Source organism: Miniopterus schreibersii, assembly GCF_964146895.1.
Source record: "Miniopterus schreibersii genome assembly, chromosome: 9".
Taxonomy (NCBI): Eukaryota; Metazoa; Chordata; class Mammalia; order Chiroptera; family Miniopteridae; genus Miniopterus; species Miniopterus schreibersii.
The window spans coordinates 45,998,836-46,015,494 of NC_138118.1; the positions used below are offsets into that span (position 1 = coordinate 45,998,836).

Sequence of the window (16,659 nt, forward strand, 5' to 3'; positions counted from 1 at the left end):
TTCTGTATTTTTGAAAATTTTCATAATAAATAATTGGGGTGAAAGGAACAAAGGGCATCTTTTTAAAGTTCCTTAGCCAAGTAACATCATACCCTTTGGGTTTGTATCGCTGTTTTGTTTTGATTGTTGCTGCACCTCCGGCACCATTCAGCCAGTGCAGTCTTTGCCCCATTCAGGCGCAAGCAGTTCTTAATCACATTTAAGTTCAAGAGAGTCAGCAACAACTGCAAGCTAGCTTGAGGGGCAAAGGGTCACACCAAGCATAGTCTTTTTTACATTTCTACAGTATTACTCAGTCAGGTTCACTTTCAAAATGCAAATTAGTTTGGTTTGCCTTTTCCAGCAGTCATATCTGCATTTTGGGACCTGTATTTCTTTCCTTTTTGCCAATAAACTCAAGCCCCATGTAGAGGGCATTTCTTTTTTAATTTAACATTTTATTCAGAGGGCATTTCTTTCTAGCGGGTGGTCACACCCCAGATGACTTTATAGAGGAATCTTTTTGCCCAACCAACCATTGTTGAATTCTATTCTGGTTTGACTATACTTAAATTATTTCTTGAAACACACAATCTCATCCTGCAGTTAAAAAATAAAATCCTGGGAGAAACTCAGAATCACAATTTTATGCTCTTATCCTGAAAAAAATTTTAAAGTAAATTTTGATGAGAACCATGTGTACCAGAAGGCTGACATCATTTTAAAGGATAATGAGCACACTGACGAGTCAGTGCTGCCACTATTATTCAATACCTACTGTAAACTTCAATTGCCGTTCAGTTTCTTCAGCACCAGGCTCGCGGCGCCCTAGGTTACAAGCATGCTGCCGCCAAGTGCTTATCTACTGGTTGCGCAGGCTGCCAGAGGCCGCCACGGTCTCAGTTTTAGCAATTACGGATGGTGCCTAGGAAGGTGTTCCTGCGAACTGAGAGTTGGCTTTTGGTTTAGCACCCGTACGTAACCAAGTGGTCTTCGGGCTCCAGCGGAGTGCGCCTGGGGCTCGGGCGGGGTCGGGAGTGGGGCTAATGCACGCCCCGAGGCGCCCTCTTAACCAAGATGGCCTCAGCGTCGGGGTCCACGGGGGCGGCCATCTTTGTAAAGGCCGGAGCCGCTGCCAGCGCGAGGCTGACGCTGGCAAGGCTACCAGATTTGAAGGTCACAGTGGGTGAGGGACCGGACAACGTGGAGTGAACACAGCTGGGGCCTGGGCCCCGCGCGCCCCGGGGCGCCGGGCGAGCCGCGGGCTCGACACAGGCTCGCTCCAAGGATGGTGAGGCGGCGAGCGCTAAGACGCTGCTTGCAGCTGCTGGCTCCTGCGGAGGAGCCGGCTCGACGGAGCCGGGGGCGGAGGAACCCGAGCACCTGCCGCTACGGCCACTCCCGCGGCGCGGGGGCGCTGTGTCTCGGCGCGGAGGAGCGGCGGAGGCAGCGGAGCCGGCGCGCGCGTCCTGCGGTCCCAGGCGCTAGGTGAGCCCGCGGCCCCCGCCCCCAGCCCGCACTGCGCCCCCAGCAGCCCCAGCGCCGCGCGCCCTCTGGGGTCTCGCGCGAGGCGGCTTCTTCCGTCCCCTGTTCGTTTTCGTCGCGCAGCTGCTTTCTCCTCGGTGTCCGGGTGGGACCCTGGCCTGGGGCTGTGTGGACTCGGCTGAGTAGCGCAGGCTGTGCGTGGGATTCGGTCCCGCGTCCTGCCTCCTAGTGGAGATGCTGCACTTGTGAGCGCCAGGGCTTCGTTTGAATTTCCGCACCTCGCGAGTTGCGGAGCCCGCGTCTAAAGCTGCCTGGGTGAAGAGCCACGTTATTATTATTTTTTCCCTTGGGAAAGAAACCGTCTCTGGGATTTGTTTTAGATCCCATCTTCTTTGCAAATCATAGGTTGCATCTTCACTGACCGGAATACTCGTGGGCGTATCGTCTTTTGGTTGTATGTAAATGAATGGGTTTCTTGGAGCAACTTATTTCTGTTTTATCTGTAATATTTATCTTCTAAAAATCCATTCCCACAGGTTTCTCCCCTTTTATCTTGAAAATTAACCAAGGAATGGAAATGCGGAGTAAAAGAATGGAGCATGGTGGGCCGGGGTGGTGGAAGCCGGTGCTTTCTTGAGTTTTCTGTACTGTGGTTGGTTGGTTGGTTGGTAAATTGGGTATTATGGCAGGCTGTTCAAAACAGGTATTCAGATACGTGTCCCTCCCCCACCCCTTGAGTAGAAATCGCTAGGATTCTGGTAGTTGAGATAAATTCGCTTCCACAGGCTCCGGAGTCTGATGCATCATCACACTTCAGTTGAACCTGGAAAATATGTATTAAGAGAATGAGAAAAGTTAAGCTTTAAAACGTCATTTAGTTCTTGTACTTGCCTTTACTTCAGGTTGTCCTGTGTATGTTACAATATGACTCACCTGGTTTACTTTCGCTTAACATGAAGTGTTTGCTATTTAACGTAATTCTGATAAATTCATGGAGAAAGTTAATCCTGGCATACAGCTCTCTGAAAGTAAGAATAATTTCCATATTTGTTAAAAATGGATATCAAGCAGTTTCATTTCAGTTTCAGTTATATTGATTTTGCTTCAGACACCGATGTCTTTTAGAAAGAAATTATGTAATCTTTAAAAAAGAAAAGATTGCCTATATCCCACAGTAGTCTGATTTTGTTGCAGGAAAATATTAGGTCTGTTAGAGAAAATTTAGGACAAGTGTACTTCTTTAAAATAAGAATTTAAGAGAGATGTTGACTTCAGTGAAAACTTTTAAACAAATTAAAATATAGTCACAATTTTTAAAGACTTTATTTCATTATATTTGCAGGCTTTCCTGCTGCAGGAATTTTGGTAAGTCTCCAAGAGATGAAAATGTTTAGTGTATTTCTCATACCCTTATTTTCACTGACAGTTCCAAATTATATTAAACAGTATAGATATTTTATTGCAAAATTTAATTTTAAAATTAGTCCAGTTATAAATGTGTGAAGGACATTTTAATAGAAGTATTCCATCAAAGGGTTTTGGTTGTGCTTTATTGTTACAGTCATCGTTGTGTTTGAAAAGGGTGTTTTTGTTACTTTGGGTATTTGTGAGTTTGGGAAACGGGATTTTTAAGAACATTTTTGTCATTCTTTGGAAAAGTACTATTTGCATTAATTTTGTTTCATTCTGCTTTTTCTTTGTAGTGGTAGATAGCTGTGGATAATGGTGGTTTTTTTCCCCCATTTCATTTCACTCTTTATGTAAATTAGAATATGGCTGTAGCTGGAGGGCTGTTTGGTCTGGGCATTTTAGATTGAAATGCGTACAAGTAAAAATGTGTTTTCATTGAAGTATTGGGGAAATGAACTTGCGCTTGCACGTAGTTAATGGTTAACAAGCACCTTTGTCCTGAAGGCTTTTGAGGGCATGTATAAAGTGAGCATTAAAAGAATCACCTATGTGATTTCCAGCATGAGGTTCAAGTAATACACCATTCTAACTGCTATAAAACTAAAGGATTCTACCTATCTATAATTTATAGTGCTTTACATGGGTTGTCTTTTTAATTTAATAGCTATTTATTGTGTATTATAAATATTTCCTTAGGGGGCAGTTTTGTTATTGCAGAGATATAGTCTTTTGCCAACTCAGCTGGTTAAGTAATGTATTATAACTTTATAGTTTACAAAGTTCTTTCAAGCATTTTCTTTTTTTTTGTTAATCCCCACTTGATATATTTTCCTTTTTTTTTTTTTAGAAAGAGTGGAGGGGGGAAGAGAGAGAGAAAGAGAAAGAAAGAGAGAGAAACATCAATGTGAGAGAGACACATCGATTGGTTACCTCCCGCACAAGCCCTGACTGGGGCCAGGTATTTGCTCTTATTTATTTATTTATTTATTTATTTTTTACAGATTGTAAAATATTATCTTACAAATAATATTTTATTTTATTGACATGCCATGTTTTAATCATTTATCAGTCAATAAGCATTTGGGTTGTTTCTACTTTTTGGTTATTATAAATAATGCTGCTGTGAATATCTGGGTACAAGTTTTGTGTGGATTATGTTTTAATTTTTCTTGGGTAGATACTTAGGAGTGGTTTGAGGACTTGCCAAACTATTTTCCACAGCAGCTTCATCATTATACAATCAATTCAATTCCAATTTATCCACATTTAATTCATTAAATTCCACCCTAGAGGATGTGAAGTGGTATCTCATTATTATTATTATTTTAAGTTTCTTTATTGTTGAAAATATTACAGATGTCCTCTTTTTACCCTCATTGATCCCCTCTACCCCGAATCTACCCCACCCTCAGGCCTTTCCCAGACCAGTGTCTGTGTCCATGGGTTATGCTTCTAAACGTGTAAGTTCTTTGATTAATCTCTTCCCCGCCCACTCTCCCCTCCTCACCTTCCCTCCGAGATCCCTCAGTCTGTTCCATGCTTCTATGTCTCCATTTTGTTTATCAGTTTATTTTGTTTATTGTATTCCACATATAGGTGAGATCATGTGGTACTTGATTTTCTCTGACTGGCTTATTCCACTTAGTGTAATACTTACTAGTTCCCTCCATGCTGTCCCAAAGGATAAAAGATCCTTTTTTTACAGCTGCATAGTATTCCATGGTGTAAATGCGCCACAGCTTTTTTATCCATTCATCTGATGGACCCTTAGGCTGTTTCCAGATCTTAGCTATTGTAAATTGTGCTGCTATGAACATAGGGGTGCATAAATCCTTTGTGATTGGTGTTTCGGGATTCTTAGGATATATTCCTAGAAGTGGGATCGCTGGGTCAAGTGGCAGATCAACTTTTAATCTTTTGAGGAAACTCCATACTGCTTTCCACAGTGGCTGCACCAGTCTGCATTCCCACCAGCAGTATACTAGGGTGCACTTTTTGCCACACCCTCACCAGCACTTGTCTTTCCTTGATTTGTTGATGGTAGCCATTCTGACAGGTGTGAAGTAACACCTCATTGTGGTTTTAATATGCATCTCTCTGATAATTAGGATGTTGAGCAGTTTTTCAAGTGTCTCTTGGCCATCTGTATGTTCTCTTTGGAGAAGTGTCTGTTTAGGTCCTTTGCCCATTTTTTAATTGGTTTGTTTGTCTTCCATTTGTTAAGTTGTATGAGTTCCTTATATATTTTGGATATTAACCCTTTATCAGATGTGTCATTGGCAAATGTGTTCTCCTGTACAGTGGGCTCCCTTTTTGTTTTGTTGATGGTTTCTTTTGTTGTGCAGAAGGTTTTTATTTTGATGTGCTCCCATTTGTTTATTTTCTCCTTCGTTTCTCTTGCCCTAGGAGATGTATCAGCAAATACATTGCTACGAGAGATGTCTGAGATTTTGCTGCCTGTGTTTTCCTCTAGGATTTTTATGGTTTCATGTCTTACATTTAAGTCTTTTACCCATTTTGAATTTACTTTTGTGTATGGTGTAAGTTGGTGGTCTAGTTTCATTTTTTTGCATATACCTGTCCAATTTTCCCATTACCATTTATTGAAGAAACTGTCTTTACTCCATTGTATGTTCTTGCCTCGTTTGTCAAATATTAATTGACCAGAATGGAGTAGGTCAGTTTCTGGGTTCTCTGTTCTGTTCCACTGATCTATAAGTCTGTTCTTGTGCCAGGACCAGGCTGTTTTGATTACAGTGGCTTTGTAGTATAACTTGATATCTGGTATTGTCATCCTTCCAACTTTGTTCTTCTTTCTCAAGATTGCCGTGGCTATTTGGGGTGTTTTTTGGTACCATATAAATTTTTGAAGTGTTTGTTCTAGACCTGTGAAATGTGCTTTTGGTATTTTAATAGGGATTGCATTGAATTTATAGATTGCTTTAGGTAGTATGGACATTTTAATGATGTTAATTCTTCTAATCCATGAACAGGGTATATTTTTCCATTCGTTTATATCTTCCTCTATTTCTTTTTTCAGTGTCCCATAGTTTTCCGAGTACAGGTGTTTTATATCTTTGGTTAAGTTTATTCCTAGGTATCTTATTTTTTAGTTGCATTGGTAAATGGGACTGTTTTTTTAGTTTCTCTTTCTGAGAGTTTATTATTGGTGTATAAAAATGCCATTGATTTCTGGGTGTTAATTTTGTATCCTGCTGGCTTCCTGAATTCATTTATTAAATCTGGTAGTTTTTTGGTGGAGTCTTTAGGATTTTCTATGTACAATATCATGTAATCTGCAAATAGTGACAGTTTTGTTTCCTCCTTTCCAATTTGGATGCCTTTTATATTTTCTTCTTGTCTGACCCCTGTGGCTAGGACTTCCAGTACTATGTTGATTAAAGTGGTGAAAGTGGAAACCCCTGTCTTGTTCCTGTTCTTAGGGGAAGTGGTTTAGTTTTTGCCCATTGAGTATGATGTTGGCTGTAGGTTTGTCATATATGGCCTTTATTATGTTGAGGTATGATTCTTCTATTCCCACTTTGCTGAGAGTTTTTATCAAAATGGGTGTTGGATTTTATCGAATGCTTTTTCTGAATCTATTGATATGTTCATGTAATTTTTGTCTTTTAGTTTGTTTATGTGATGCATCATGTTTATTGATTTGAGAATATTGTACCAGCCTTGCATCCCTGGAATAAATCCTACTTGGTCATGGTGTATGAACTTTTTAATATATTGCTGGATCTGATTTGCTAATATTTTGTTGAGGATTTTAGCATCTATGTTCATCAGGGATATTGGCCTGTAATTCTCTTTCTTTGTTGTGAATTTTTATCTGGTTTTATAATTAGGCTAAGCTTGCCTCATAAAAAGAGTTTGGGTGTTCCTTCTTCTTGGATTTTTTGAAATAGTTTGAGGAGGGGAGGTGTTAATTCTTCTTTGAATGTTTGATAAAACTCCCATGTGAAGCCATCAGGGCCAGGACTTTTGCATGCTGGGAGCCCTCTTATTTCTGCTTCAACTTCCTCAGCAGTTATTGGCCTATTCAGGCTTTCTGACTCTTCCTGATTGAGTTTTGGAAGGTTGTATTTTTCTAGGAATTCATCCATTTCATCCAGGTTGTCCAGGTTGGTGGCATATAGTTGTTCATAGTATTTTCTTACACTCCTTTGTATTTTTGTTGGGTCAGTTGTTACTTCACCTCTTTTGTTTCTGATTTTGTTTATTTGGGTTCTCTCTCTCTGTTTCTTGATGAGTCTGACTAGTTTCATCAATCTTGTTTATCCTTTCAGAGAACCAGCTCTTGGTTTCATTGATCTTTTTTTTTTTTTAAAAAATATTTCTTTATTGATTTCAGAGAGAGGAAGGAAGAGGGAGAGAGAGAGATAGAAACTTCAATGATGAGGGAGTCATTGATCGAATGCAGCCCGCAACCCGGGCATGTGCCCTGACCGGGAATCAAACCCCGATCTCTTGGATCCTAGGTCTATGCTCAACCGCTGAGCCACGCCCGGCCAGGCAGGATGGTTTTTCTATATTTTAGTTGTAATTTCAGTTTTGTAGTATGAAAGTGTCAGTGTAGTTTCCAGTCAGTCAGCCACCATCTTGGAATCCAGGTATGTGCTCTTGACTGGGAATCGAACCCGCAACCCTTTGGTACACAGGTCAATGCTCTAATGACTGAGCCACCCTGGCCAGGGCTCCTTCAAGTATTTTTAACCATATTTAGTTTGATTTTGTAGACATATAGTATATGAGATTATTAATCCCATTCTACAGATTTGGAAACAGGAAACTGAGGGCCTTGGAGATTTCAGTGATTTGTCTAAGGTCCCTAAGCACAGCAGCACTGTCCTTTGGCAGAATATATACACTGTTGCCTCTTCTTGGAAAGGGGTACCAGTGTAGCCAAGGTAGAGTGGTATGGGTCAGCAAGCCTTGATCTGCATCACAGCCATAAGATTGTGCCCCTAAACCAGTTGTAAATGGTCTGTACCATTGGTTGTGCAGGTACAGGGCTGGCATATAGACAAATCAGCATAAATTCAAAAGCATGATTGAAAAACAACTCATTATGTACTTGCTACTTTGAACAATCCATCTTTCCCCTTGAAGGCATCAGATATTTGTGTTTATCTTATTTGGGGTCCTTTCCAGATTAAGGAGCGCTAACATATTGATTGAACAGTAAATGCCTGTAGACTTTTTGTAATCTCAGTGGTAAGAATAAAGTCAGATTAGAAAAACACAAAGCTTTCATTGGCCCTCTTTAAACAACTATGGGCTTGTTTTGCTTACAAGACCCAATGCTTGGACAACTGGACAACAGCAATAATTTGTTATGAAACTTGTTTTCTGAATTTTGAAGGACCTTCAAACTACAAAGATGTTTGTCCTCTTTTCAAGTTACTGTGATCATTTTTTTGGCTTGTTTAGAGAGTTCATGGAAACAACTGCTATGTATATTCAGAATGTTGTGCAATTTTATGGTTGAAATACCTAATGACAGGTTAAGGAATTTGTGGGCTCAAAGTCCTTCTTTTAAACTAGAGGCCAGTTTATCTGTTTATGATCTAAACTAAGTAAAATACCCCACATGAGGTGAAATGTGTCATTTATCTCTCCATGCTCACCATATACTCTTTTGGTTCTGAGTGTTTCTAAGCATACCTAAGATGAGAGCATGGCTAATAAACAGTCTAGGCTCCATCACCAGCCAGAACTGGACCTTTGGAATGGTGTAAATCTGAACTGACTTCATCTGTAAAGGGGTCACAGAGTCATGGAATGTTCAAGTTGGAAAGGACCTTTGAGAGTATGTGCCCAGTCCAAGCTCTTTAACCCTAAGATTTCTTTTTTCGACTTTTACGACAGCTTTTTACCTGTCATGCCACAAAACTGAAACATCAAAATTAGACTTTTTCACTTTTCACAGGGATGAGATACTTTAAAATTCTTGGATAAAATGTGATTCCTTTCTCATTCTTTCCTTATATAGTGTCTCAATTTTATATGTACACAAAATATCCAATGTGTGTAAGTGTGTATGTGCTGTTCGGAGCCCATTTTTTAACTGGCTGCATATACTGAGTATCATCACAGTGAAGGATTTGACAAACTGAGCAACATTCTGAGCAACATTCTTGGTTAAGCATAATTTCTTTTTGCTAGCTGCTCAAATATCTTAAAATCATACTTTATAGTATGCTCATCTCCAATTTAGTATACACTGCCTACATTTTATTACATTTTGTTGGAGACATAACCATGCATTTATGTGGTACCCTGAGGCCAGAGAGTGATCAGTTCTCCAGGTTTTCCTGGGACTAAGGGGTTCCCAAGATACAGGACTCTCAGTGCTAAAACTGGGAAAGCCCTGGGCACACTAGATGTGTTGGTCCACCTGCCTGAATGTGTCTCTTCAATGAACTTGATTAGTAAGTTTTTCCATTTGAACTTAGACATCTTTCAAGGCAAGGAAAATATCCTTAAGGCCCCATGTATTTTTTCTTTTTATCTGACTGAAATATAGAACTAATTGTTGTTTTTAATCACCACCCGAGGATATGTTCATTGATTCTGGCGGGGGGAGAGAAATATTGATGTGAGAGAGAAACATCATTCGGAGTTGCCGCCTGGATGCACCCCAACCCGTGATTGAACAGGCAGCCTAGGCATGTGCCCTGACTAGGAATCAAACCTGCAGCCTTTCAGTGTATGGGATGATGCTCCAACCAGCTGAGCCACACAGGCCAGGGCTAGGACTAATTTTTTATTTGTTGTTGGTTCTTTTCTGTTTAACAGAACAATTTACAATTAAATAGAATAGTTACATCATGTGAAATGTTCATGTAAAGTTAAAAGGGCAATTATATTAAAAGGGAACTAATATTTATTATTTACTGAGTGCTGTTTACTTTGAAAAAGGAAAAAAAGGACACTGTTGAAAGCAAAAATGGCTAGTCTTCTCCTTGAAACCAAAGCTGTTGGCTATACACTAGTTTTAGAACCTAGATACCTATTGAAGATAAATTTATAGAGTTTTTCTTGCAGATTCAACATGATTAGTGGAAAGAGGATGGGTTTTGGATTCTGATTGGATCTCTAGGTCCAGTTGTTATTAGCTTTTGACTTTATGAAAACTATTAAACTCTGTGAACCTTTGTTACATCACCTGCAACATAAGGATAATATCTACCTCCTGGGAATGTTGTGAGGATTAAATGTGATAATGAATGTATACAAACATCTAAACTATAGCACTCATGTGCTGCGCAGCGTATCCATGTTTGTATTACAAAGACTGTATTTTGGATTACTGCCTTTTATGTTTTTACAACTTCATGAACTTCCCAGTTATGGTCATTGTATCAGTTAGGATTAGTTTTGGGAGGTCCAGAGCTAGAAGGTCCAGGTTTGGTGGGGTGGCCTCCCAAGTCCTAGTTATCTGTGCCATTCCTAGGAAGTAGCCCTCACATTCCGCTCAAGGTGGCTCTAGGCAACAGGATGCAGGAATAATCGATTCTCTTTCCCTTTGAGGAGACTCCCATTAGCACCATATAAAACTTTTCATTGTATCACATTTACCAAACCATGGTCAATATGGCCATTCCTAGCTGGAAGGCTGGGAAATGTCATTTAGCTGGTGCATAGCTATCCTAAGTAAAACTGGAGTTCTGTTACTGAGGAGAAAAGGGAGACTAGATTTTATGGTAGGCATCTTCTAGTTTTTACGACTGTGTCAGCACTTTACCACCATAGAGTTCAAATAAAGTATTCCCCAAGACTTTTCAGTTTTTGTTTCTATAATTAGTAGAGTTAGTTGGAATGTCCTTTGTTGAGTTTTGTCTCACCGCCCTTTGTTCACTTTTGCTTCTGCTGTAATTTGATTCCCAACAGAGCTTTTCAAAAGCAGTTAACTTTATCCCAATGAAAAGTAATTAGAAGTTTAAGCTCCTGTTTGTTATTTATTGATCCAATAAGTATTTATTGACTACTCATCATGCACAGGCTGCTGTGGGGTTATTATAGACAATGTGAATATCACTGATTGTGTTTCCTTTTCTTGGTTTGGCTTCCTGTGCGCAGAGTCAAATTTGTGACTCAGTTGGACTGCTTACAAGTCTGTGACCTACCAAACTTTGTCCTTAGCAATGTAGTCTTCCCAGTCCCAGACCTGCATAGCTGCCTCTGTAACTTGGAGTATGGGACAGGGATGAAGAGTAGGCTTTATGATTGGCAGCTGCCAGGCTGGCATAAATTTGGGGTACCAGAAAGTCCCTTTGGTCCTTCCTAAATGTCTGCCCTACCTTTGTGCCAATGACTGATTCAAAGTAGTAGTTCTCAATGTTTCCTAGATATCAGAATCACCCCCGGAGCTTTTAAAAACTACCTAGGGGGCTCCCACATGACATTTTGATTCAGTATCAAAACTACGTAGGGGGCTCCCACATGACATTTTGATTCAGGTGTAGTTTAAAAAGCTCCACAGGTACACAGTTCTTGATTTATAATGGTATGATCCATAAGCAATACACACTCAGTGGGAACTGTACTTTGAATTTTGAATTTTGATCTTTTTCCTGACTAGCAGCATTTTGTTGTTGTTTGTTTAGTGCTTCAAACATTCTTTAGGGTCAGTGTGCTTTCAGCTGTGTACATTGATGGTAGGTAATCAACCGACCATTCTGTTTTTCACTTTTAGTATAGTATTCTATAAATTACATGAGATATTCAACACTTTATTATAAAATAGGCTTGTGTTAGTTGACTTTGCCCAACTGTAGGCAAATGTGTTTTGAGCAAGATTAAGGTAGGCCAGGCTAAGCTATGATGTTTGGTAGGTGTATTAAATGCATTTTTGACTTCTGATATTTTCAATTGACAGTAGGCTTATTTGGATGTAACCCTATTGTAAGTCAAGGAGCATCTGTAATTCCGATGTGCAGCTAGCATTGAGAATCACAGGTTTAAATTTTGTACCCAGCTGTACTCCTCTAGGGAGGAGTCCCACTTGGTCCTTATCAGTCTTACTGGAGATCAGATCCTTCCTTGAAAATCCGTTTTGAGGACTGGAAGAGAGGAGGTGAGAGAGCTCTGAGATTAGTAGTCACTCAAGTGGGAGATGTAAAACACAAATGCTTTAGGGGACATTTAGCTAAAACTGACCTTCCTTACCTATTTTGCCTGTTCTTGTAGGAAATTTACCCTTTGAGCCAAAGAACCTTGGTAATAGTCTCAGGCTCTGGGGACAGTGCTGGTTGTAGATATGGCTGCTGTTAGTATCCTGAGTTTGCACGTTTTTGCTCCCTGCAGGGGCAATAAGGGGAGAGGAAGGGCATGAGGGTAGAGAAGATTTTTATTTTCAGAACCAGGCCACTCTCAAAGTTTATGAGAACCTTCTGGTGAATCCAGGGGAGTTGACAAAGCTGCAAGGAGCTGTGGGATCAGATAGGAATCCTGTGGAGAATTGTGTTTTCCTATTTGTTTTAAGAGTTGTATGAATTCCAGGAAGACCAGGGCTTCTACTCACATATTAGAACAGAAAACACATTCCAGAGTTATTCCATTTCAGTTTATTTATGCTATTGCCCTCAATGTAGAAATTCCAAAATGGAATATGTATTCCACTAACCCTTACTAAACAGTGTTTAAAACATAATTGAACAGTGGCTTACAGTAATTGAGGGCTTACTGTGTGCCACACATGGGCTAAGGATTATGTACAGTTTGTTCAGTAGCCCAGTGAATAGGCACCTGACAAGGAAACCAAGACTTAGAAAGGATGACAAGGGTGCCAAGTTGAGAAGTATTTATTTAAAAATGTTTTAAATCCCTTGTGCTCCTTTTCTTGGTAGTGTGATTTTCCCTGATAACCAATTCAAGTATATTTTAATTATATCCGTTTTTGATATGCTTTTATAATTTACTACATACTTCTTGGCATTCTTTTTCTCCCAGTTTTATTGAAAAATAATTGACATGACTGTATAAGTTTAAGACGTACAGCATGATGGTTTGATTTACATGTATTTTGGAATGATCACCAGTATGTTCAGCTAACATTAATTTTATATAGGTTTCTTGGTGGCAGTGAGAACAGTACCAGGTGTTAGACCAGTGAGGTCAGACCTGACTTGGGCTCAGCAACCTTGGTACTTGAGTTCTGGCTAGGAAAGAATTCAGAGCCAAGACTCAAACTATAAGAGAACATTTATTTAGAAAATCACACAGGTAGAAGAAGTAATTCGTAGAAGAAATGGGCTTAGGAAACAAGTTATAGAGACAAAGGAAGGTCCCTTGGAGCTTAGAAGTGAGGAAGGTAAAGGTGATGTGCCTGGGGAGATGGGGAGGGGAAGGAGGAAGGGAAAGGCATGGGTGTGTTCCTGGGAGGGTGAAGGAGAGGTGCTGGGTCTACCTTCCTGAGGGTTTTAAGGGTGGGGTTTTTAAGGGAGGTTCCAGGGGAAGATCTCAATAGAATACAGCAGCTTTCCAGGTGTTCCCTTTCAGGGTCCTGTCTCCACTGATTGATTGGCACCAGGGCAGAGGGGTCAGTAGTCAATGCAGCTGGTCCTGAGGTCAGCCATGGCATCACTTGCCTGGTTTTGCTGCTTTTCTGGGCCTGGAGCTGAAGCAGAACTGAGGCCTAGATGTTATCTCTAGGGAGGAAAGGTCAGGGGGTGGAAACCTAATGACCAGCCATATGAAAAGTCAGGGGATCCAAACCACATGACTAGCAACGTGCTAGGGGAAGAAAAGTCACCCTGGGGATGAGGTCCCACCCTACAATTGTCTGATAGGCACCCAGGGTGTTCCACCCTGGTGACCTTTTGTATCTAGCCCATCGTCTTTGCTGTGCTCAAATCTGTCTAACTGCCTACCACAAATACAATAAAAATAAAAAAGGAGCCCAGGCTGGTGTGGCTCAGTGGACTGGAGTGTCGTCCTGTACACCAAAAGGTTGTGGGCTTGATTCCTGGTCAGGGCACATACCTAGGTTGCGGGTTTGATCCATAGGGTGCATACTGGAGGCAACAGATTGGGAGGCAACTTCTTGATGTTTTTATCTCTGTCTCTCTTCCCCCTCCCCCCTCCCCCTCTCTTCCTCTCTCTCTAAAATCAATAAAAACATGTCCTTAGGTGAGAATTAAAAATTTTTTAAAAAATAAAATAGAAAAAATTTCTCCTTATGATAAGAGCTCTTAGGATTTACTTTTTAAACAAATTTTCTATTTATCATACAGTAGTGTTAACTGTAGTCATCCCTACTTATTATATCCCTAGTATTTATTTATCTTATAATTGGAAAAAATTTGTACCTTTTATCATCTTCCTTCAGTTTACCTCCCCCCTACCCTTTGCCTCTGGTAACCACAAGTCTGATCTCCTTTTTTATGAGTTTGGGTTTTTTAGAAAAGGTTCCACATATAAGTGAGATCATACAGTATTTGACTTTCTCTGACTTATTTCACTTAGCATAGTGCCTTCAGGTCCATTCATGATGTCATAAATGGTAGGATTAATTTTTTTATGGCTGATTAAATATTCCATTGTAAGTATGGTCCACAAGTTCTTTATCCATTCATCTACCGATGGACACTTAGGTGGTTTCCATGTCTTGGCTATTGTAAATAATGCTGCCATGAACATGAAAGGTGCAGCTATCTTTTCAAATTAGTGTTGTTTCCTTTGGATATATTTCCAGAAGTAGAATTGCTGGGTCATATGGTAGTTCTATTTTTTATTTTTTGAGGCTCCTTTATACTGTTTTCCATAGTGGCTGCATCAATTTACTTTCCCTCCAACCATGTACAAGGCTTCCCTTTTCTCCACACCCACAGCAGCATTAGTTATCTCTTGTCTTTGTTGATGGCCATTCTAACCTGTGAGGTTATATCTCATTGTAATTTTAATTTGCATTTCCCTAATGACTAATGATTTTGAACATTTTCCTATTAGTCTTTTGTATATCTTCAAGGAAGTATCTAATTGGATTCTTTGCCCATTTTTAATTGGGTTGTTTTTTTGCTATTGAGTTGTATAAGTTCTTTTTTTTTCTTTTTAAAGATTTTTTTTTTTAATTGATTTTGAGAGAGAGAGGAAGGGAGAAGGAGAGATAGAGAAACATCGATGTGAGAGCATCGATAGGCTGGCTCCTCTCGAGCCCACAACCCTGGCATGTGCCCAGACCAGGAATTGAACTGGCAACACCTCAGTGTCCTAGCCAACTGAGCCACACTGACTAGGGCATATGAGTTCTTTATCTATTTTGGATATTAACTCCTTATAAGATATATGATTTGAAATTATTTTTTCTCATTCCATAAGTTGTCTTACCACTTTGTTGATGGTTTCCTTTGCTGTGCAGAAGCTTTTTAGTTTGATGCAGTCTCACTTGCTTTATTTTTGTTGTTGCTTGTGCTTTAGGTGCCATATAAAAAAGTTATTACCAAGACCCATGTCAAGGAACTTTATTTCTGTTTTCTTCTAGAAGTTTTATGGTTTCACGTCTAACGTAAGTCTTTTAATCCATTTTGAGTTAACTTTTGTGAGTGGTATAAGATATGGGTCCAGTTTCATTCTTTTACAAGTGAATATCCAACTGTTTCAGCAGCGTTTATTGAAAACCCTGTCTTTTCCTCATTAAGTATTCTTGGCTCCCTTGTCAAATGTTAGTTAACTTCCTGGTATTCTTAAAATATACTGAATTGAACTCAGGGATCTCAAAGTTCCTTTAAACCTCGATATTCTGTTAGTTGACATTTTGAGGATGTCTTAAGGCCTTCACTCTGAACCTGGTGTTACTCTGAACCTGTTAGGAGATGGGCTGAACAAGGTCAGGCCCCAGGGTTTTGCTTCCTTGTAAAAACCCCCATTGTTGGTTTGTTTTGTTGTCATTTACCTTTTTCTCACAAAGGACTGGCAAGGCTGACATCCAGATAATGTCTGCCCTTCTTGCCACATTCATTCATAAATGAATCAGGGCTCAGGTAACCTCTCTAGTGACTTTCTTGCTTTCCATTCCCTGCTTTGTTGACATCAGGGCCCTTTAACTTGTTGGTCAAATTCAGAAGTTAGAAGCCTTTTCAGTGTTACTGACCCTCGTGGATCACAGGACTTTCTTGTCAGTGTGGACTACTCAGTGTATAAGGAAAAGTATTAATCATTTCAAGAATTTGGGCCAGTGTGTTTTGGAAATGCCTTATTCTAAAGACTATACAATTTTTATTATTTAGAGCTGATATTTCTGTAAACATGATACTGAGCCAAAATCAGTCTGTTTCGTTGCTTATAATTTTCCCCCCCTAAAGGATTTTAAATCTTTGGAGGTCAGATGCTTGCATTGTTCATTGTGACTGAAGAGCTAGAACTTAGGTTTAGTAGACATTCAAACAGCATTTGTTAAATGCTACTTTAACTGTGATTTCATTAGAGGTCTTTAAAAATTATATCTGAAATCTTATATGGTTGAAAGTCTGATGTTTAATGTATCAGGTTTGTCATGAAATCTCTCCTGAAATATTTCATTCTTGGAATAACCTCCTGGTAAATTTGGGAAACCACCAGGGTGGGGCAAAAGTAGGATTTCAGCCCTAGCCTGTTTGGCTCAGGGGCTAGAGCCTCAGCCTGTGGACTGAAGGTTCCTGGGTTTGATTCCGGCCAAGGGCATGTACCTTGGTTGCAGGCTCGATCCCCGACCCTCATCGAGGCCTGTGCGGGAGGCAGCCAATCGATGTGTCTCTCTCACATTGATGTTTCTCTCTCTCTTTCTCTCTCCCTTCC

At 40.0% G+C, this 16,659-nt stretch overlaps 1 protein-coding gene across 6 annotated transcripts in view; it reads left to right on the forward strand.

The window, feature by feature from the left end:
• The first annotated feature begins 1,127 nt into the window (after positions 1 to 1,127).
• The window catches only part of NAPEPLD (N-acyl phosphatidylethanolamine phospholipase D), a 52,807-nt gene continuing 37,275 nt past the window's right edge, over positions 1,128 to 16,659 (forward strand). Inside the window, exons 1-2 of one of the 6 annotated variants that reach the window (XM_081147167.1) lie at positions 1,152 to 1,467; positions 2,807 to 2,829. Coding sequence is in view for 2 of the 6 variants with exons in the window: in XM_081147165.1 (XP_081003291.1) it covers positions 1,268 to 1,467 (200 nt within the window). In the remaining 4 variants the exon portion in view is untranslated. Of the gene's footprint in view, positions 1,468 to 1,541; positions 1,780 to 2,806; positions 2,830 to 3,750; positions 3,833 to 16,659 lie in introns of those variants that run through there. The other 5 variants (XM_081147169.1, XM_081147165.1, XM_081147168.1 and 2 more) reach the window with 5 other exon arrangements.